This window comes from Phaseolus vulgaris, chromosome 1 (assembly GCF_051622355.1).
Source record: "Phaseolus vulgaris cultivar YP4 chromosome 1, ASM5162235v1, whole genome shotgun sequence".
Classification (NCBI taxonomy): Eukaryota; Viridiplantae; Streptophyta; class Magnoliopsida; order Fabales; family Fabaceae; genus Phaseolus; species Phaseolus vulgaris.
In genome coordinates this window covers 4,254,277-4,271,449 of record NC_143498.1, presented here as the reverse complement: position 1 = coordinate 4,271,449, position 17,173 = coordinate 4,254,277, and the positions used below count along the sequence as shown (strand labels likewise).

Sequence of the window (17,173 nt, the reverse complement as noted above, 5' to 3'; positions counted from 1 at the left end):
TTAACATTTTGAATTCTACTACTACTTTAATATTGCTCATTATGATGACCTCATCATGCTATAAGTTGCTAATTTTTTTCCAATATTCTCCAATTAAAAAGAAATTTGTTTATATGATCTTAAAATTTAAATTTAATTTTGAATCTTACAAATGCATATTATAATAAAAAACTATAGAAATTATAAATTATTCCATAAGCTAAGTAAATTTACCGAAAACCTTTCCAATATTGTAAGATAAATCTATTTTTGATTTTTTTTCTTCTGTCACCACTTCATTAAATCAGAATAATCCTTACACTTCAAGAAAATAATCAAAAACCATTTTTTAGAGGTTAGAATAATTAGTTGCAATAGTAACTAAACTAAAGACCATTTTAGAAACTAAAAAAAAATTGGTTTCTAAATTAGTTTCTATTATTATTAAATAGTTTCTAAATTGGTATCTAATTAACAACCAATGTTTTAACTACCAATTATTTAGATTCTAAATTTGGTAGCAAAAATCTTGATTGCTAATTATATACCAATTTAGAAACCATTTAACAATAATAGAAACTAATTTAGAAATCAAAAATTTATTTAGTCCCTAAAATGGTCTCTAATTTAGTCAATGTAACAACTAAGTATTTTTTGTCTCTAAAATTGATTTCTATTTCATGATGTTTTTGTAGTATTATATGAAGTAAAAAGAATATTCACATAAAAAACATATTTAAAAATATTAATGAATATTTGATTTTTTTATTAACAAAGAATAAATAAATAAAAGGAAACATTTAAAAAAATCAATTCTTGTACGAAAAGTTTAAAATATATCTACTTCATTAAACATTACAAAAAACCTATATTATCCAATATAATATAAATCTTACAATTAGAACTTGTAAGAACAATGTAAACTGATTAATTAAATTATAATCAATATACTTTGTACTAATATGTCTAATGATAATAATTCCAATAATATATTGTTCTCTTACTCAGTAAAATTAGTGACATCTTTCTGGTTTATCATTTCTCATACGAAAGGAAAAATATACTCTTCCAAACATCCTAATATATTCTATTAGTTTGTGTTGTTCGACGAGGTCATGTCTCGGGAGTGAGTTAAACTATATTATCCTGTGTTTGGACAAGTTTTTGATGATGAAAGGTTGCATGTTTTGCTTAAATTTAAATATTGCTATAATATAGTTAAAGAAGAAAATGCACTTCATTTTTGCTTTTAGTAAAGAATTGTAAGGTATGTATCTCAGCTACCAAATTGAAGTTTAATTACTAATCATTTGATTTGGTCTCTAAGCACTTAAATCACAAATGAGTAAAATAATATAGTTTTTAAAATAATTCACTTTGTTGAATAGTACCAAATAAAACTTCATGTGTGCATTAGAACTTGGTAGATTGGTTTATGGATATCCTACACATGGCAACTGTTTAGATTTAATAATAAATTTATTTAATAACTTTCCACTGCTTTCACTTTTTCATTCGTCCCACGTAAAATGATATCTTATATTTAGTGTATAATTCATTTATTTATTTAACTTTTAACTAGTTTATAATAAATGTGCTGAGTGTAACTTATTTTAAAAGAAATGATAATGTATTTTTACTACCTCCTCCTTAAAGCTTTTAAAAAATACGTTATTATTTTTCTAAATTTGAGCATTACAATAAACTAAGACAAAATGTTTTATATAATTATGGATTAGGTTTAACTTTCATGCTTTTGAATGTGCTTTTTTTTCTATACAAAAGGAGAACAAAGTAATAAAAAATACTTTTTACTATAAGGACCAATGCGAGAGAGTGATAAATCACAGTAGATATGATTGTTCATGTTTATTAACATGTTCAGTTGTAATAAATATGTATTATATCAAAGCATTTTTCAATCAAACTTTCAACAAAAATAATATATATAATTTAACATAGTTTAGATACATAAATATTATTTTGTATTTATTAATATTACAAAACATAAAATTTAATAGATTATTCCTCGTTGAATTTATCATGTTGTTGTATAAGAGGAGGTTGTGTAAAGGAGGTGAGACTCATGAATATGTTGTTGCAAGTTATATCAATTGTTTTCTGATAGAGATTATGTGAGTCAAGTCATGATCTAATTGTAACGTTTAAGTTGCTACGTTTTTAAAAATTGTTCCTTAACTATCAACAATAACTAGTAATAAGTATTTGATCTAACTATTGGTATTTTAGTCAAAGTCACGAGCTTGATTCTCAATGAGACAATTGCTAAGAAAAAAGTTGTTATGAGTTGCATCAATTATGCCTAAGTAAAGGTTAAGTTGATCAAGCCATGGACAAATCAACAAATCACCATCTAATGTGTCATGTGATAAGTCTTTATTAACAATAAGTTTTTCATAGTCATCTTGAGAAAATAAAAGCGAATTTTAGCATCTACTTTCAAGTTTATTTCTCCTTTTACCTTATGTATCTACATAGTTTACGCCTTAATCATGCCTTTTCCATCGATAACTGTTACGAAGTAGACTTTAAGCCTAACTCAACCCCATAAAACCGGCTCAATGGGGTGAGGTTTGCACCCATTTATATATTATGAAATGTCCTTATCTCTAGTCGATGTGGGATCTCCAACACACCCCCTCATGCCGAGAGTGATAGATAGAAGCTCGTGCGTGAAACTATATATTATGGGTGGTCCGATAGCGGCCCGATAGCGGGTGACACGATAGACCCAACAAATACTCGCTAGGATAGGCTCGAAAACATGCTCTGATACCATGTTACGAAGTGGACTTTAAGCCTAACTCAACCCCATAAAATCGACTCAATGGAGTGAGGATTGCACCCACATATATACAATGAAATGCTCTAATCTCTAGTTGATGTGGGATCTCCAACAATAACTACTATAACAATAAAATCCAAAACAAAAGTTAACATTTAACCATATAAAAACAAGTATGTTATGGACTTTACTAATATACATACTCATTTTTACCAATAATAAAAAATATATTAAATGAGAGTACTAAGGGTACTCCAACCCTTTTACAAAAATACAATAATAGTTGTACATGATTCACAAGAGGACAAAAATGTAATCAATACCCTTCAATAGTGGTCGACATGTAGCACTTCCTAATCAAAAAGACTAGTTTTTCCCAAAAATTACAACTAAGAATTCAGAACATCACTCCAACAAAATATTCACTAAACAATTTGTAAGATACCATAATAAACCCCACTCGAAGAGGCCTCTTAAAGGTTACATTGACCTGCAAACTTCTCAGGAATGTAGAGAAGATATACTTACACACACCATAAACCTCAATTGAATTGTAAGTCACCCCAATATGAGAACAACTTAGTGACGAGGGCATTAGATGAAGAATATGTTACAAACCCCTTCCAATGATAATTTCCTTTTCAACTGTCACAGAAATTAAAGCATCAACAGGAATCACATCGGATTTTGACTTGCAGAGGATTAATAAAGATATTTGTTTCCTTAACCTACACAGGTTAAGATGACAAAAACAAAGGCATATCCAAGAAAAAATTATAAAATCCCATTGAAAAGGCCTATGTGACCCATTGTCTTTCATCAATTAATTTAAAACTCTTATTAGACATCCCTTTATTGACATTAGTCTCACTTAACAAACTTCAAACATTCAAATAGATTTAGGCATCAGTAAGAATAAGAAAAGATAGTGTTATTATATATAATATTTTATTTATGTATCGACCTTAATTTGTGTCATTGTAAAAATTTTCTCGTGGTCCATCCCTACTCCTTTTAAATAAGACTTTGTTTCTATGTTTCCAAAATCCTAAATGTGACAACTATCTAAACACGCATCAATACCTTATTAGTTGTGTTGTTCAAATCACTAAAGTCAAACTGATTAGAGTGATCGTCAATTCTATTATAGTAAGTAAAGGATCTTCTAACCCACGAATCACTCAATTATCATACATTAAAGGTGATTTTATATATCCAAATAACACATTCCTTTTATTCTCTTGATATAACACACATAATACACATGCATAATATAGATACTCATAATATACTACTATAGTAGCATGAAAACTAAATATTTATTTAGTTTGATTTTTTTACATTTATTATATTTACTAATAATTATTTATAAAAACAATGTTTTGTTTACTGTATTCCTTATTTTTTAAATACTTATATTGAAACGGAAAAATAAACAAAAATTGTTATTTATATTATTATAGCCTTTTAGAAATATTAAATGTATTCAGGATATCTAAACAAATTAATACATTAAAGATAAGATCAAACTCTAATAATTATATATTTGAAATTAAAAAAAATTATTGAAATGAGATGACAAACTTGTACGGAAAAATCTTTAAAGCAACTTCCGTTTAACGTTGTCTTTCTTTACCTTAGATTATTCAGTCTCTGGTCGTGAGCAAATAGTTCGTACCATTCAATATGATGATTGATCCTTATATGATAGTTCTCATTGTTCGTCATATATATAATACAACCACAAACCATAAATACCTTAAGTATATAAATTAAATTACAACATATTAGAAAAATCTCTGTATGAATTTATCTCTCTAGCTACTTTTGAAGTATATATATATAATCAACCACGTGCATACATTAGAAGAAAGCATGTGGAAGGATTGATCTCTAATATTAATCACCTATATTATCTTTAATTACATTCTAATTATCAAACTATATATTTGTAGTTACTACAAATTATACATCATCACTAAACAAATCTCCATTTAATATATAACACTATAAGAAAATTATTAAATAAAAATCAATTTTAAAGATCAAAATAATTAATTATCATTTAACTAAATTAGAGATAATTTTATAAACTAAAAAAATTATTAATATCTAAAATAATTTCTATTATTAATAAAAATTTATAAAATATTTTTTAAATTGGTATTTAATCATTAACTATCAAGGTTTTAACTACTTCTTACTTTATATTTTAAATTAATCTATTTTAATCTTTTAGAGACTAATTTATAATCTAAAATTTTAGTGGCTAAAACCTTGATAACTAATTTAGATACCAATTTAAAAATTATTTTATAAATTTTTATTAATATTAAAAAACACTTTAAATATAAATAATTATTTTAGTCTATAAAATAATATCTAATTTAATTAATATGATAACTAATTATTTTTTATATCTAAATTTAACTATTATTTAATAAATTTCTTTTTCTATAATCATAATTAATCGTAATCAGCATGCTGCAGATGGAGAGTGGGAGAATGGATAGTTACTTTTGTGAAAGTTATGATGATGTGTTTTTGAAGCAAAAAGTAATGTAGAAGTATTGGTGTTCTCATCATCACTTTTAGTCCCACAAATTCTCTCACAAGAAGGGCATAAGGAAAGTGTGGCTGCTGGAATCTGCATGTAAAGAGGCACTGGCATTGCTTGCATTGACTTCAGTTCTTGAAGCTCCTTTTGCAGCCTCTTGTTTTCTTCTGTCAGAGTGTCACAACACTTCTTTAATAGGTCACAATCTGACTCAGTTTGCTTTAGCTTTGTCCTGTGCATAAAATTATGTTAGAAATGAAAAAAAATGAAGAAGAAAACTTCAAATAGCATCTCTAGATAAAATATTGGCTCAAAATTCATTAACCAATCCATCAAATTACATTTTAGAGAGTAAACAATAATCATACAATCATGAATGAAGTTTACAATAAGATTAAATGCATATATAACAAAATCTAATTTAATTAATCTTTTTACTTAATGATTATTATTCCATTTTATCCACTAGATTAATTATAATATCCATTAAAATTTATATTAATGAATAATGCAAAAATATTATTACACTATAAGAAAATCATCAAATAGAAACCAATTTTTAGAAACCAAAATAATTAGTTTTAGTAGTAACTAAATTAGAGATTATTTTAGAAACTAAACAAAATAGTTTCTAAATTAGTTTCTATTATTGTTAAATAGTTTCTAAATTAGTATCTAATTAGCTACCAAAGTTTTAACTACCAATTATTTAGTTTCTAAATTTGATACTAAAATCATTAGTTGTTAATTGGATACCAATTTAGAAATCATTTAACAATAATAGAAACTAATTTAGAAATTAAAAATTTATTTAGTTTTTAAAATATCTTTAATTTAGTCATTATAACAATTAATTATTTTATTTTATAAAATTGATTTCTATTTTATGATATTTCAAGATTTTGTAGTGTTAGTTGAATAATATTTCAGACACTTTGCTAAAGTTTTATTACCGAGCATGTATATGTATTAAATGATGTACAGTTACTTAGAATTACTCATTATTTCATTAGAGTAAAAAATATTAAAGTAGGAAATAATTTTCATAGAAGTAACTTATCCCTTCTCTTTATACACACACTCTCAGAATAACTTTCTTTTTTTATTTTCATAAAAAATTACTTAGTGATTAGATTAAAAGAAGATGACAAGTAAAAATGAAAACTCTTTTCTATTTGATCTTTCCTCATATATTGAAAGAAAATACATTTTTAGAAAAAATATTTTAATAAAAATGTTTTTACAAGATTTTTTAAACAATATATATAATAAATGACGGGAAGTTATTTTACTCCAAGAGTAATAAAAAATTATTTATTAGTGTGTTTAAATTAAAAAAAGTTATAAAAGATGAAAAGAGAAATAACTTTCTTTAATTACTGTTGGTGTATATATTGATCCATTTTTGTAATAAATATTTTTTAAATAATAGTTTTTTTTAATTTTCTTTTAAACAGTATTTATTTTATATGGAATGATAAATGTTATTTAAGAAATATAATTATATAAACACTTAGTTCTAATTTCAGAGAAAACCAGATAAAGAAAAGTAAAGTAAGGTAGATTACCTGGCTCTCCTGTTCTGAAACCACACCTCTACTTGTCTCGTTCGCAGATTCAGACTGATTGCCAATTCTTGCTTTTGCTTCTGAGGAAAATGACAAAGGGAATTAATCATCATGTTAAGAAAAGTTTAGTGCACAGAAGAATCATTTCTAAACAATGGAAAAGCTCAAAAAAAATAAAAAAAATCATTTCTAAACATTAAGATCTAAAAGAAGTACAAAAACAAACTAAATTATCAATCATATTATATAATATATTCTAAAAAAAATAGGATATGAACTGATAATGTATATATAGCAGTCTTATCAGTTTATATCAGTTTATAGTACCGGATTGAGAGTAGAATGCTGTCTGAAGTTTTCTTCCAAGATTGCTGATTGTTCTTTGGTGAGTCTAAGTTTCTTCCTGGGGTTACCATCTTCATCAGCATCACATACCCTTGTTGGAACTTTCTCTATTTCTACCTCAAATTCTTCTCCCAAGGCATGTTCTCTCTCCCTTTTGATTCTAGAGGAGTTGGAGAATGAAGACACAACACTAGGAGAAGAAACTTGGGGAGGAAAATATTCATATGACTCAGTTTTTGAACTTGGTTGATCATTTTTGACTTCATCATCATCTTCTGGTGGTCCTAATGTAAGTGAAGGGTATTTCTTGTTACATTTTGATGGATTCTCCACCCCTCTGATCTTGTGGCTTTCTCTCAAGGGGGTGTCATCATTCTTCATGCAACTCTCTGATTGATCATGGAAGGTAACAAGAGCAAGGCCAAGAGCAAGACCAAGTCCTGTGTTTGGTGTATCATGAAAACTCATGATATGAACAATTCTGAAGGTGGAAAGTGTTGAAGGGTTTGGTTGATGCAGGTTGCAATATTGTGAACATATATAGATGAATAGAGAGGGTTGGGTGGGATTATGGGATTAGAGAGAGTTGTAAGAGGGTGTGAGATTGTGTGAATGAAGAGCATTTATTGTGATTGGGTTTTGTGGGGTCTGATTTGTTTGTTTATTATTAGGCAAGAAAAATGAGAGGGTTAATGCATTGAAGAAAAGAATATAAGTGTGGTTATTGTGGAAAATTAATATGAATTTAGTTTCCTTTTTGGTGCTTTTGGCTCATAAGTTGACCATGGGAAAGTTAATGACTCCTCCCTCTTCTTTTGAAGAAGGACATGTTCTGCAAAATAACAAGGAATTGAATCATGATGAAGTGTATATGGTATATAGTATACGTGGAATCACGTGGAAAGTGGATCGCACGCACAATATGGAGCATATTTGATGGAGAGAATATTTCAGTCCCTTTTAACCTTTTTCACTTTTTCTACTTTTCTTCTTCGGTTTTTTAGGCCAACTTTTTTATTTTCCTTTTTATATTCACTTCTCATATTGTCATTAAAATAAATTTATATGATATTAGAAAGTAAACTTTAAGTCTAACTCAACTCTGTCTGAGATAACATATTATGAGTAGTCCAATAACGGTTTGATAGCGAGTGACACGATATGTCCAACAAACACTCGTTAGGATAGGATCAAAATGGCTCTGATACCATATTACAAAGTGGACTTTAAGCCTAACTCAACATCATAAAACCGGCTCATGAGGTGAGGTTTGCACTTACTTATTTGAATTGTCCTCATCTCTAGTCGATGTAAGATCTCCAACATATGCATCTCTATCTTTTTCTTAATTGAAAAATAAAAAAATAAATTAAAAAAATATTTAAGAAATTTTTGAACCCGTGTGTAAAAGGTAAGTAAAAGTCTAAAAACAACACACAAAAAACATCTAGCATCTCTATCTCTTGAAAATGCTTTAAAGTAGATACTTAAGGTTTAATTGCAATTTTGGGAACCCAATCCCTTCACCCAATGCAATATTTTCTAAATTTTAATTTAATGGATTTGAATATGAAAGAAACTAATATTCGGAAGAGTGTTTATTGTAGGTATTATTTTAAGTTAAGTAAGAAATACTTGATGGTCAACAATTTTTTTTATTTGTATAAGTTTGGATATCAAACAAAATTTCTAGTGGTAAATTTTCATACTCTAATTCGATTATGTGTCCAGAAAATACTTGAGATGCTACATAGGTACTTGATGAAGGCATGGATTTTAAAATATATAACTAATTATGTGAGTTGTGCACAATGAATATAAATCATTTTTTTTTGTGTGTCAACAACTATGTATTACAATTTGGGTCAAGTGTTTTGTATAGATTAGATGGAATATTTACTAGTATATAAATTGTATTATCTTTGTATACGAGTGAGAATATTTCTGAAGTGTTTTTTTTTCTATTTTATTTTATTTTTTTATCGATAATTTGTTTTGGACTTTCTAAGTATTATTGCAAGATGATTTATTGTTTTTTCATCTTTAAACTCTCTTTTTTTCTTTACATAACATTATGGCCTTGATGTAACGTCGAAATCATATGTTACATAGTTTTAAGTTTACTTATCTACATCATGGTTATGATAGTTTGAAAAGTTAAATTTGTAATTAAGTTATTTTTTATTAGTAATAAAAATTAATAAATATGAAACATTTCTGGGACACTTTAATCCTTAAATCATGTGAGTGTAACAAATGAATTATGACTTATTATCAACTTATTATGTTTTAGTAAAATTTTAACAAAATATAATATAAGGATTAACACTACAAGAAAATCATGAAATAGAAACCAATTTTTAGAAACAAAAAATAATGAGTTACTAGAGTAACTAAATTAGAGACATTTTAGAAACTAAAAAAATTATTTCTAAATTAGTTTATATTATTGTTAAATGATTTCTAAATTAATGTCTAATTAGCCACTACAATTTTTGCTACCACGAACTATTAATAACTCGCTTTTTATTATGGTTAATCTTTATTAATTAAGATGGGAAACTGCAATTATTTCACGAGTTAATAAATTCCAATTAATAAAAATATATTTAAAAATTAGATTATAAAGTTGCAACTACCATTTTTGGAATTTAAGTACCATAGTCTTTTAGTTTCATTATCAAGATTTTTTTTCCAATGAAAATCAAGTATTTTAGAAGAAAAGCTAATAACAGGATTTATAAAGATACCAAATATTTGACAATACAATGATTATAAAAGAACCATAAGAAAAGCTGACAAGACAAAGTTATTTTGAGGGTTGATGTTGTTGACTGAGACGTGTGATCCAATTGGCTGGTTACAGAAATGTTCATTAATTAACTTGAGTGAACCTTTTTTTAGAAAAATATTACTAAAATGTGTCATTTACTTAACCAATAAGATAAAGAATCGTGTAGATCTTAAACCTTTCCACACAGAGAAAGGACATGAAAATTGCAACTCCTTGAATGTCAAAAGAAAATTTTAATATAAGTGATTCTATTCATTAATTCTTTCCATTTTTATACAATTTAAATGTAAAATTTGGTAACATCATCATATAAAAAGACTTTCCTTTTTTTTAAAAAAAAAAAACTACTTCTCCCTCCAATCTAAGAAAAAAAGAGTTACATTAATCAATAAAAAAAATTTCAAAACTAAACTTGTTCAAAAATTTGATATTAGATAGATATAGTGACACCCAAATTTTTTATTAAATAGTAATTTAAAGATAAAAAACAATTAATTATTATATTAATTAAATTAAATATTATTTTCAAAATTAAAAAAAATATTTATATATAAAGTGATTTCTATTATTAATAAAAATTTATAAAATAATTTTTGAATTAATATCTAAATTAATTACCAAAAAATTTAACTACTAATATTTTTAATTAGTTTTTAAAAGACTAATAGAGAGTAATCTATAATAAGTAACTAACACCTTGGTAGTTAATGATAAGATATCAATTTAAAAACTATTTTATAAATTTTTATTAATAATAAAACTATTTTAGATACCAATAATTATTTTAATTTATAAAATAATTTTTACTTTTAAAATAAATAATTATTTTGGTTTCTAAAATTATTTCTATTTAATAATTTTTTAATATAAAAATAGCATTTTAATTAAACTAGAGTCATTTAGAAAAAAATTAATATATAAGGTGAAGTTAATTAATTTTTGTGTATATTTAGACTATATAAAATATACTTTTTTTATATTTAAGACCTTAAAAAGTATCCCTTAATCAAAATTAATTCCGGTTCAAAACTTTTAGTTTTAACTTTTCACAAACAAATTAATAGTGAAATTTCAAAAAAAAGTTTGACCATCCCTTAAATATTTGATTTGAAGGTATAAATTTTCAATTAACTTATCAAATACACAATGTAGTGGTTGAAGGGTACACTAAAATGGTCCACTTAATAAGGTGCCACTTGTACAATCACCAAAGACAAACAAGGTCATGTGATCATTATGTTATTACTACATATGTTACTACATATGTTTCATAGTGTTCATTGTCCCATTGTATAGAGTTAGGGACATCCACCACATAACATATTCTAGGTGTGCACCTTTCCCTCATTGTCCCTATCGAAATGGTGAGTTAATTTTATGTTAGCATTCTAACATGTGTGTTCTGTAAATAAATTTACTTTATATGATTAAAAATTATATTAAGCAATTTTAATTATATAAATTATATTTACTACGGTAACACCAAAAGTGGTGTCAGAAACATATACATATAACATATGCACCAACATATGCACCAAAGTGAAGTAATATTGATTACGTCTTTCACATTGTGAATGTTTAAGTCACAATGTTAATGTTATGATATGATCTTTAAAAAAAATTACATTAAAAAAAGTGTCACATAAAATAATAAACAGTAATCATTAATTGAGTATTTTAAATTATATTTAATTAAAATTATCTTTAAAGTTTTCTGTAATCTGTTTATGATTTATTAAGGAAAGAATAAATAGAGGAATGTTCGAGGATGTACAACTTTTTCTAGAGGATTAAGGCTCTTCCTTCAACTCATGTCACTGTTTGGAGTGTGATTGAAAATAAGATTGCTACCAAGTTCAACCTGGGGAGACTAGGGATTTAGGTTGAGAGCAATCTTTGTTGTTTATGTAGGGTGTCAGAGGAGTCGACAAGTCATATGTTCTTCGGTTGCATAGTCGTTTGGCTAGCTTGAAATCTTTGTTACTCTTGGTTAGGAGTGAGTTCGGTAAATCTTCTCTCTCCTAGGTCACATTTTGAGCAGTTTAAAATTCTTATTGCAATTACTACAGTTAATGTTATTTTGGGTAATGTTTGGATTGCGTTGGTAAGCGAGATTTGGGGGCATAAGAATAATTGTTTATCAGGAGTGGTAGACTATTTTGAAGTCTTCTCCTTGGTACAGGTTAAAGTTTGGTCTGAGATCTCGTCAAAGATACCTTCAGCGAGTTTTCTCATTCTTTGATTGGTACATAGAACCCTTGGTATGTATGTACTCAATTAATAGTTGTTGAAAGGGTGACAGAGTTAGTCTTTGAATTTTAAATCATTTTTTAGCTGGTTGTGGCAGAATAAGTAGTTGGGTTTTTTTTTTTATATATAAAAGTTTTCATGTTAGGCAAGGTAGTTGAGGTTTTCTTGAGATGTATCTCTTTTGCTTTGTAGGAGGGTTGGACCACCTCCAAAGTGGGTCACATTTATTATCTTTTCTTGCTGATAAAAAAAAATATCTATAAATATTGGTGGGAAACATGAAATTGTATTACACACTAATAAAATACAAACTTTTATTATATTGTTAAAAAAAACAACTAATAAAATATGTTGCATAAATTATGAAATAAAGTGCTAGCTTAAACATTGATAGAAATAGTAACTGTGAAAAGTTATAAGAATTATTTTATCTATCACCCAAATGATTAAATTTAGGATATTTATAATTTTAAGTATATGATGAATTGGAATAGTGAAATTGTAAAACAATTTTTTTATTCATTAAAATTATTGGTTTAAAGATTTATATGGATTACCAAAGTTAGTCATCGCTTATAATTAATAATATAAATTATTTGTTTTGATAGGTGTTGAATTTGTGTCTATCCAAAGATGTCATGCAAATTGGTATGACTTGTTTATCCATTAAAGTATATTTAGTTGACATAATTATAAATATAAAATATATTTACTTTATCCAAAAGGTGAATTTAGATACATAGATAAAGTTAATATAGTTTGAATCATTAAGTTTCTCAAAACATTTGCTTGTTAAAGGAATATTTGTAAAGTATTTTAGAAATATACTTTATTTGTCCATTAAAGTATTTTTAGTTGACATAATTATAGATATAAAGTATATTTATTTTACTCAAAGTGAACTTAGATACATAATTAAAGTTAATATAGTTTGAAATCCATTAAGTTTCTTAAAGCATGAATTGTTTGTTAAAGGAATATTTTTAAAGTATTCGAGGACGAATGCGAGTAAGCTTTTGAATCTTCATATAGAGAGAATAGAAATAAAAAAAAAATAGTAATTCACAGCAAAAACATATGTTATCTAAGATCTCATAGTATAATTTCTTTTATGTTAAATTAAATAAAATTGCATGAATAAATAATTTAATTATCCAATATCTCACCATTGTGACTAAATATTTTCTAAAATAGTTTTTATTAATTTTTTATCAACAATAAATAAATAAAATAAGATAACATGGAACACTCGAGAGGTAATTCAACTCTTATACATAAATATATATATTTTGTGAATACCTCCTTTCTCAAAACACCTATATAAATATGATGAAGAAAGAATCTACTTAAAAAAAAACTATTTTAGATACTAATAGTTTTTAAATTTATTAGTACCTAACTTAGTCAATACAATGATTAATTTTTCTTTTTAAATTAATTGATAGTTAATTATTTTCTTATAGTATATGTTACGATTATTACATTACTACAAAATTATTAAATAGAAACCAATTTCAAAAACAAAAAATAGTTAGTTGTTATAGTGACTAAATTAGATATTATTTTAGAGACTACAATTTTTTTTAGTTTCTATTACTGATAAATAGTTTTTAAATTGATATCTAATTAGCTACCAAGGTTTTTAACTAGTAATTATTTAGATTCTAAATTTGGTAGCAAAAACTTTGGTAGTTAATTAGATATCAATTTAGAAACTATTTATCAATAAAAACTAATTTCGAAATATACATTTTTTAGTTTCTAAAATAGTATCTAATTTAGTCAATATAACAACTAATTATTTTTTATCTCTAAAATTGATTTCTATTTTTTTGTTCAACAAAGAATAATAAAATAAAATGAGACACTTCAGGGGTGTCCCAACTCTTATACAGACACTCCAGGGATGTCCCAATCTTTATACACAAAGTAGCAAAAGTCAAGATGCTCAACCCCTGATCAATCAGACTCAAAATATTTCCAAACTAAACTTCAAATGAAATGCATGGCATCCCATACCAAAACCAATCTCTGCTACCTGACTGAGTTCTAACAATCAGTCTTTAGTCCACACAATACACACAAAACAAATTCTTCTACCCTTTTACATCCAAATAAACAACGTGCAATGTTACAAATCACAATACAACTACTAATACAAATCAAATACAACCACCAAAATTGATTGATTTCTATTTAATAATTTTAGTGTTAGTTGGTATTTGTCATAATTGAGATTATATATGAGCTTAATTACATGTCATTTACTTATAAAACACTTATAGAATGGTATCTATATAATAAGTATAATTATCCTAAAATAATGAGTTGTTAACATTAATTTATACACCTAACCTAAGCGTGATGGCTTGATAAAAGGCATGCGTGCATACCTGAATTCACGACTACCATCCATTGTTATATAATTGTTTACATAAGAATTTGTAAAAGAGTTGGGAGAGATGATGGGATACCACTTTAAAAGAAACAAGAGGAGTTGATGGTTTGAGTTGAGAGACAGCCCACAAAGGGAGCAAGTCAGAATGAAAAGTGGAACACAATCCACTCACAACCAAACATGTTTCTCAAGCTTTCACATAACATTTTTGTAATTAATTATCACCCTTTTCTTTTCTTTCTAAACTATCACATTTTCACTATTTTGTTGCTTAATGACAAACCCTTCAACCCTAAATATAAATGTATTATCTTCAAACACTAAACATAACCCTTCAACTCTAAAGACACATAAAAAAAAATAAAAAATCATTGATTTCTAAATTAATTTATATTATTAATTAATAGTTTTTAAATTGGTATATAATTAGCTACCAATTTAACTACCAGTTATTTAGATTTTAATTTGGTAACAAAAACTTTGATAGCTAATTAGATACCAATTTAGAAACTATTTATCAATAATAGAAATAAATTAAGAAACTAATAATTTTTTTAGTCTTTAGATTGGTCTCTAATTTAGTCACTAGAGCAACTAATAATTTTTTGTCTCTAAAATTAGTTTCTATTTAATAAATTTTTTTATAATAATAAATGTATTATCTTCAAACACTAAACATAAATATATTATATATCTTTAAATAGTTAAAACTTTAATAACTAGTTAGATATTAATTTATAAATTATTTGTCAATAATAAAAACTAATTTAAATACAAATAATTTTTTTTAATTTATAAAATAGTATTTAATTTAGTTAATATAACAACTAATTATTAAAATTGAGTTTTATTTAATGATTTTCTTATAATTAGTTAATTTAAGATGAAAATAAATTATTTTAAAAATATATAATAATTTATTTATAAGTGATTTTGTAGAAAATAGAAACTGCTTTGTATTATTTGGTTATAATTATAAAAAAATTATTACATTAATATTATTTTCGTATCAATTTTTACTTTCACACCACTTATATGCATAATTAGCCCAAAGAGAGCGCGTATATATATATATATATATATATATATATATATATATATATATAAATAAAGAGAGTACTTTTTAGTTTGTTTTTAACTTCTGTTTATTTTAAAAATAAACATGTAAAAAATTATAATAGTTACTTTTTTTTTATTGAAATAAGTATTTTTTTTTTTCTAAAAATAAGTTGGAAAAAACCGCAATCTGTATATTTAAAATTTTACGTTTAATCTTCACTATATAAAAAGAAATAATTTTAATGTTTGATATCTAAGGAGCAAGATCTTCACATCCAATCAATATCCATTTGTATTATGATGAAATTGACTTCAATCTCCATAAATAAAATATTTAAGTTTTATAGATTAAAAAGGTACTTAAGAAGGAAAATTTGCTCAATTGCATTTTTGACAGAAAAAATAATCATAAAAATATCAAATGCATTGTACCAACCATATAATTATTAAAAACGACTATTCATTATTTTTTTTCAAATCTAATTAGCACTTGTTTGAGAATATATGAATTTCATATATAATACATTTTATATAGTGTTGAAATAATTCAAAAGATAACATATCATTTACCCAACATTTAAAGTTATAATATGTACCCAAAAACAGTTAATATGTAAACATTAAAAACATAAAATATATATCCTCTTATTATTATTTTGGAATCTCTTGACATGAGTAGTGCGAATAAGGGAACTTGATTCTCTATTTTCTAGTGTAAAGAATATCATAGCATTGCTACTCTAGGAATTATATCAACTTTTGGATTATGTGTAAAGCTAGAACAAGAAATAATAATAACACGAATAATAATTTAAAGTAAAAAAATCAAGGTATGCCATTAAATTGCTAATCATATCTTCCTTATTTGTAACACAAACATTTTTAAGAAAAAAATGGTTAAATCATACAAAAAGAAAAACAACCTACCGCAATGATTTCAAACTAATTATTAGAAAATGTGACAAGTAGGTCCTAGTTTATATTTTGTACCAATTTTCAGTAATACTTTATATTAAAACAAACAAAGCAAATTCACGGTCAGTATTACCTTACGAAAAATAGTTTTGATTTAAAGCAACAAAAAAGTGGTTTAGTTTTTTTTTCTGAGACCAACAAAAGTAGTAATGTGAGCATAGTTAAAACAAACCATTTAGGTGATAAACATTTATACTTGGTTGGACATGATTGGTAAGCAAATCACCGACGAATCACTTGATTCAATGTATCATGATTGAGAAATTGAAATTGATGTGACAATATCAAATTACACGAAGAAAAAATTCCCCAACTCAAGCATGGTTAAAAGTTTTACTTGGATATTGGTATGTGAATGCTTCGTAATTGATATTAAATTCTGTGAGAAAATTAGGTTTATGGTTATTTATATTTTTCGTGAAGAAAATGTGTGTGCTGATAA

General features: G+C 25.5%; 1 protein-coding gene across 1 annotated transcript; it reads right to left on the bottom strand.

Annotated features, from left to right (window-relative positions):
- Window positions 1-4,572: 4,572 nt before the first annotated feature.
- Window positions 4,573-7,853, bottom strand: LOC137816597 (homeobox-leucine zipper protein HAT22). Its single transcript, XM_068619794.2, has 3 exons — window positions 7,238-7,853; window positions 6,911-6,990; window positions 4,573-5,574 (listed from the first exon to the last, which is right to left on the bottom strand). The coding sequence occupies exons 1-3, from the start codon at window positions 7,721-7,723 to the stop codon at window positions 5,262-5,264; spliced, it is 879 nt and encodes a 292-aa protein (XP_068475895.2). The 5' UTR covers window positions 7,724-7,853; the 3' UTR covers window positions 4,573-5,261.
- Window positions 7,854-17,173: the final 9,320 nt, after the last annotated feature.

Coding starts and splice junctions, on each gene's coding strand:
- LOC137816597 (XM_068619794.2), bottom strand. CDS start 7,723: ATGAGTTTTCATGATACACCAAACACAGGACTTGGTCTTGCTCTTGGC. Junction 6,991..7,237: donor AGCATTCTACTCTCAATCCG/GTACTATAAACT, acceptor CATTTTCCTCAG/AAGCAAAAGCAAGAATTGGC. Junction 5,575..6,910: donor TTTCAGAACAGGAGAGCCAG/GTAATCTACCTT, acceptor TTTTATGCACAG/GACAAAGCTAAAGCAAACTG.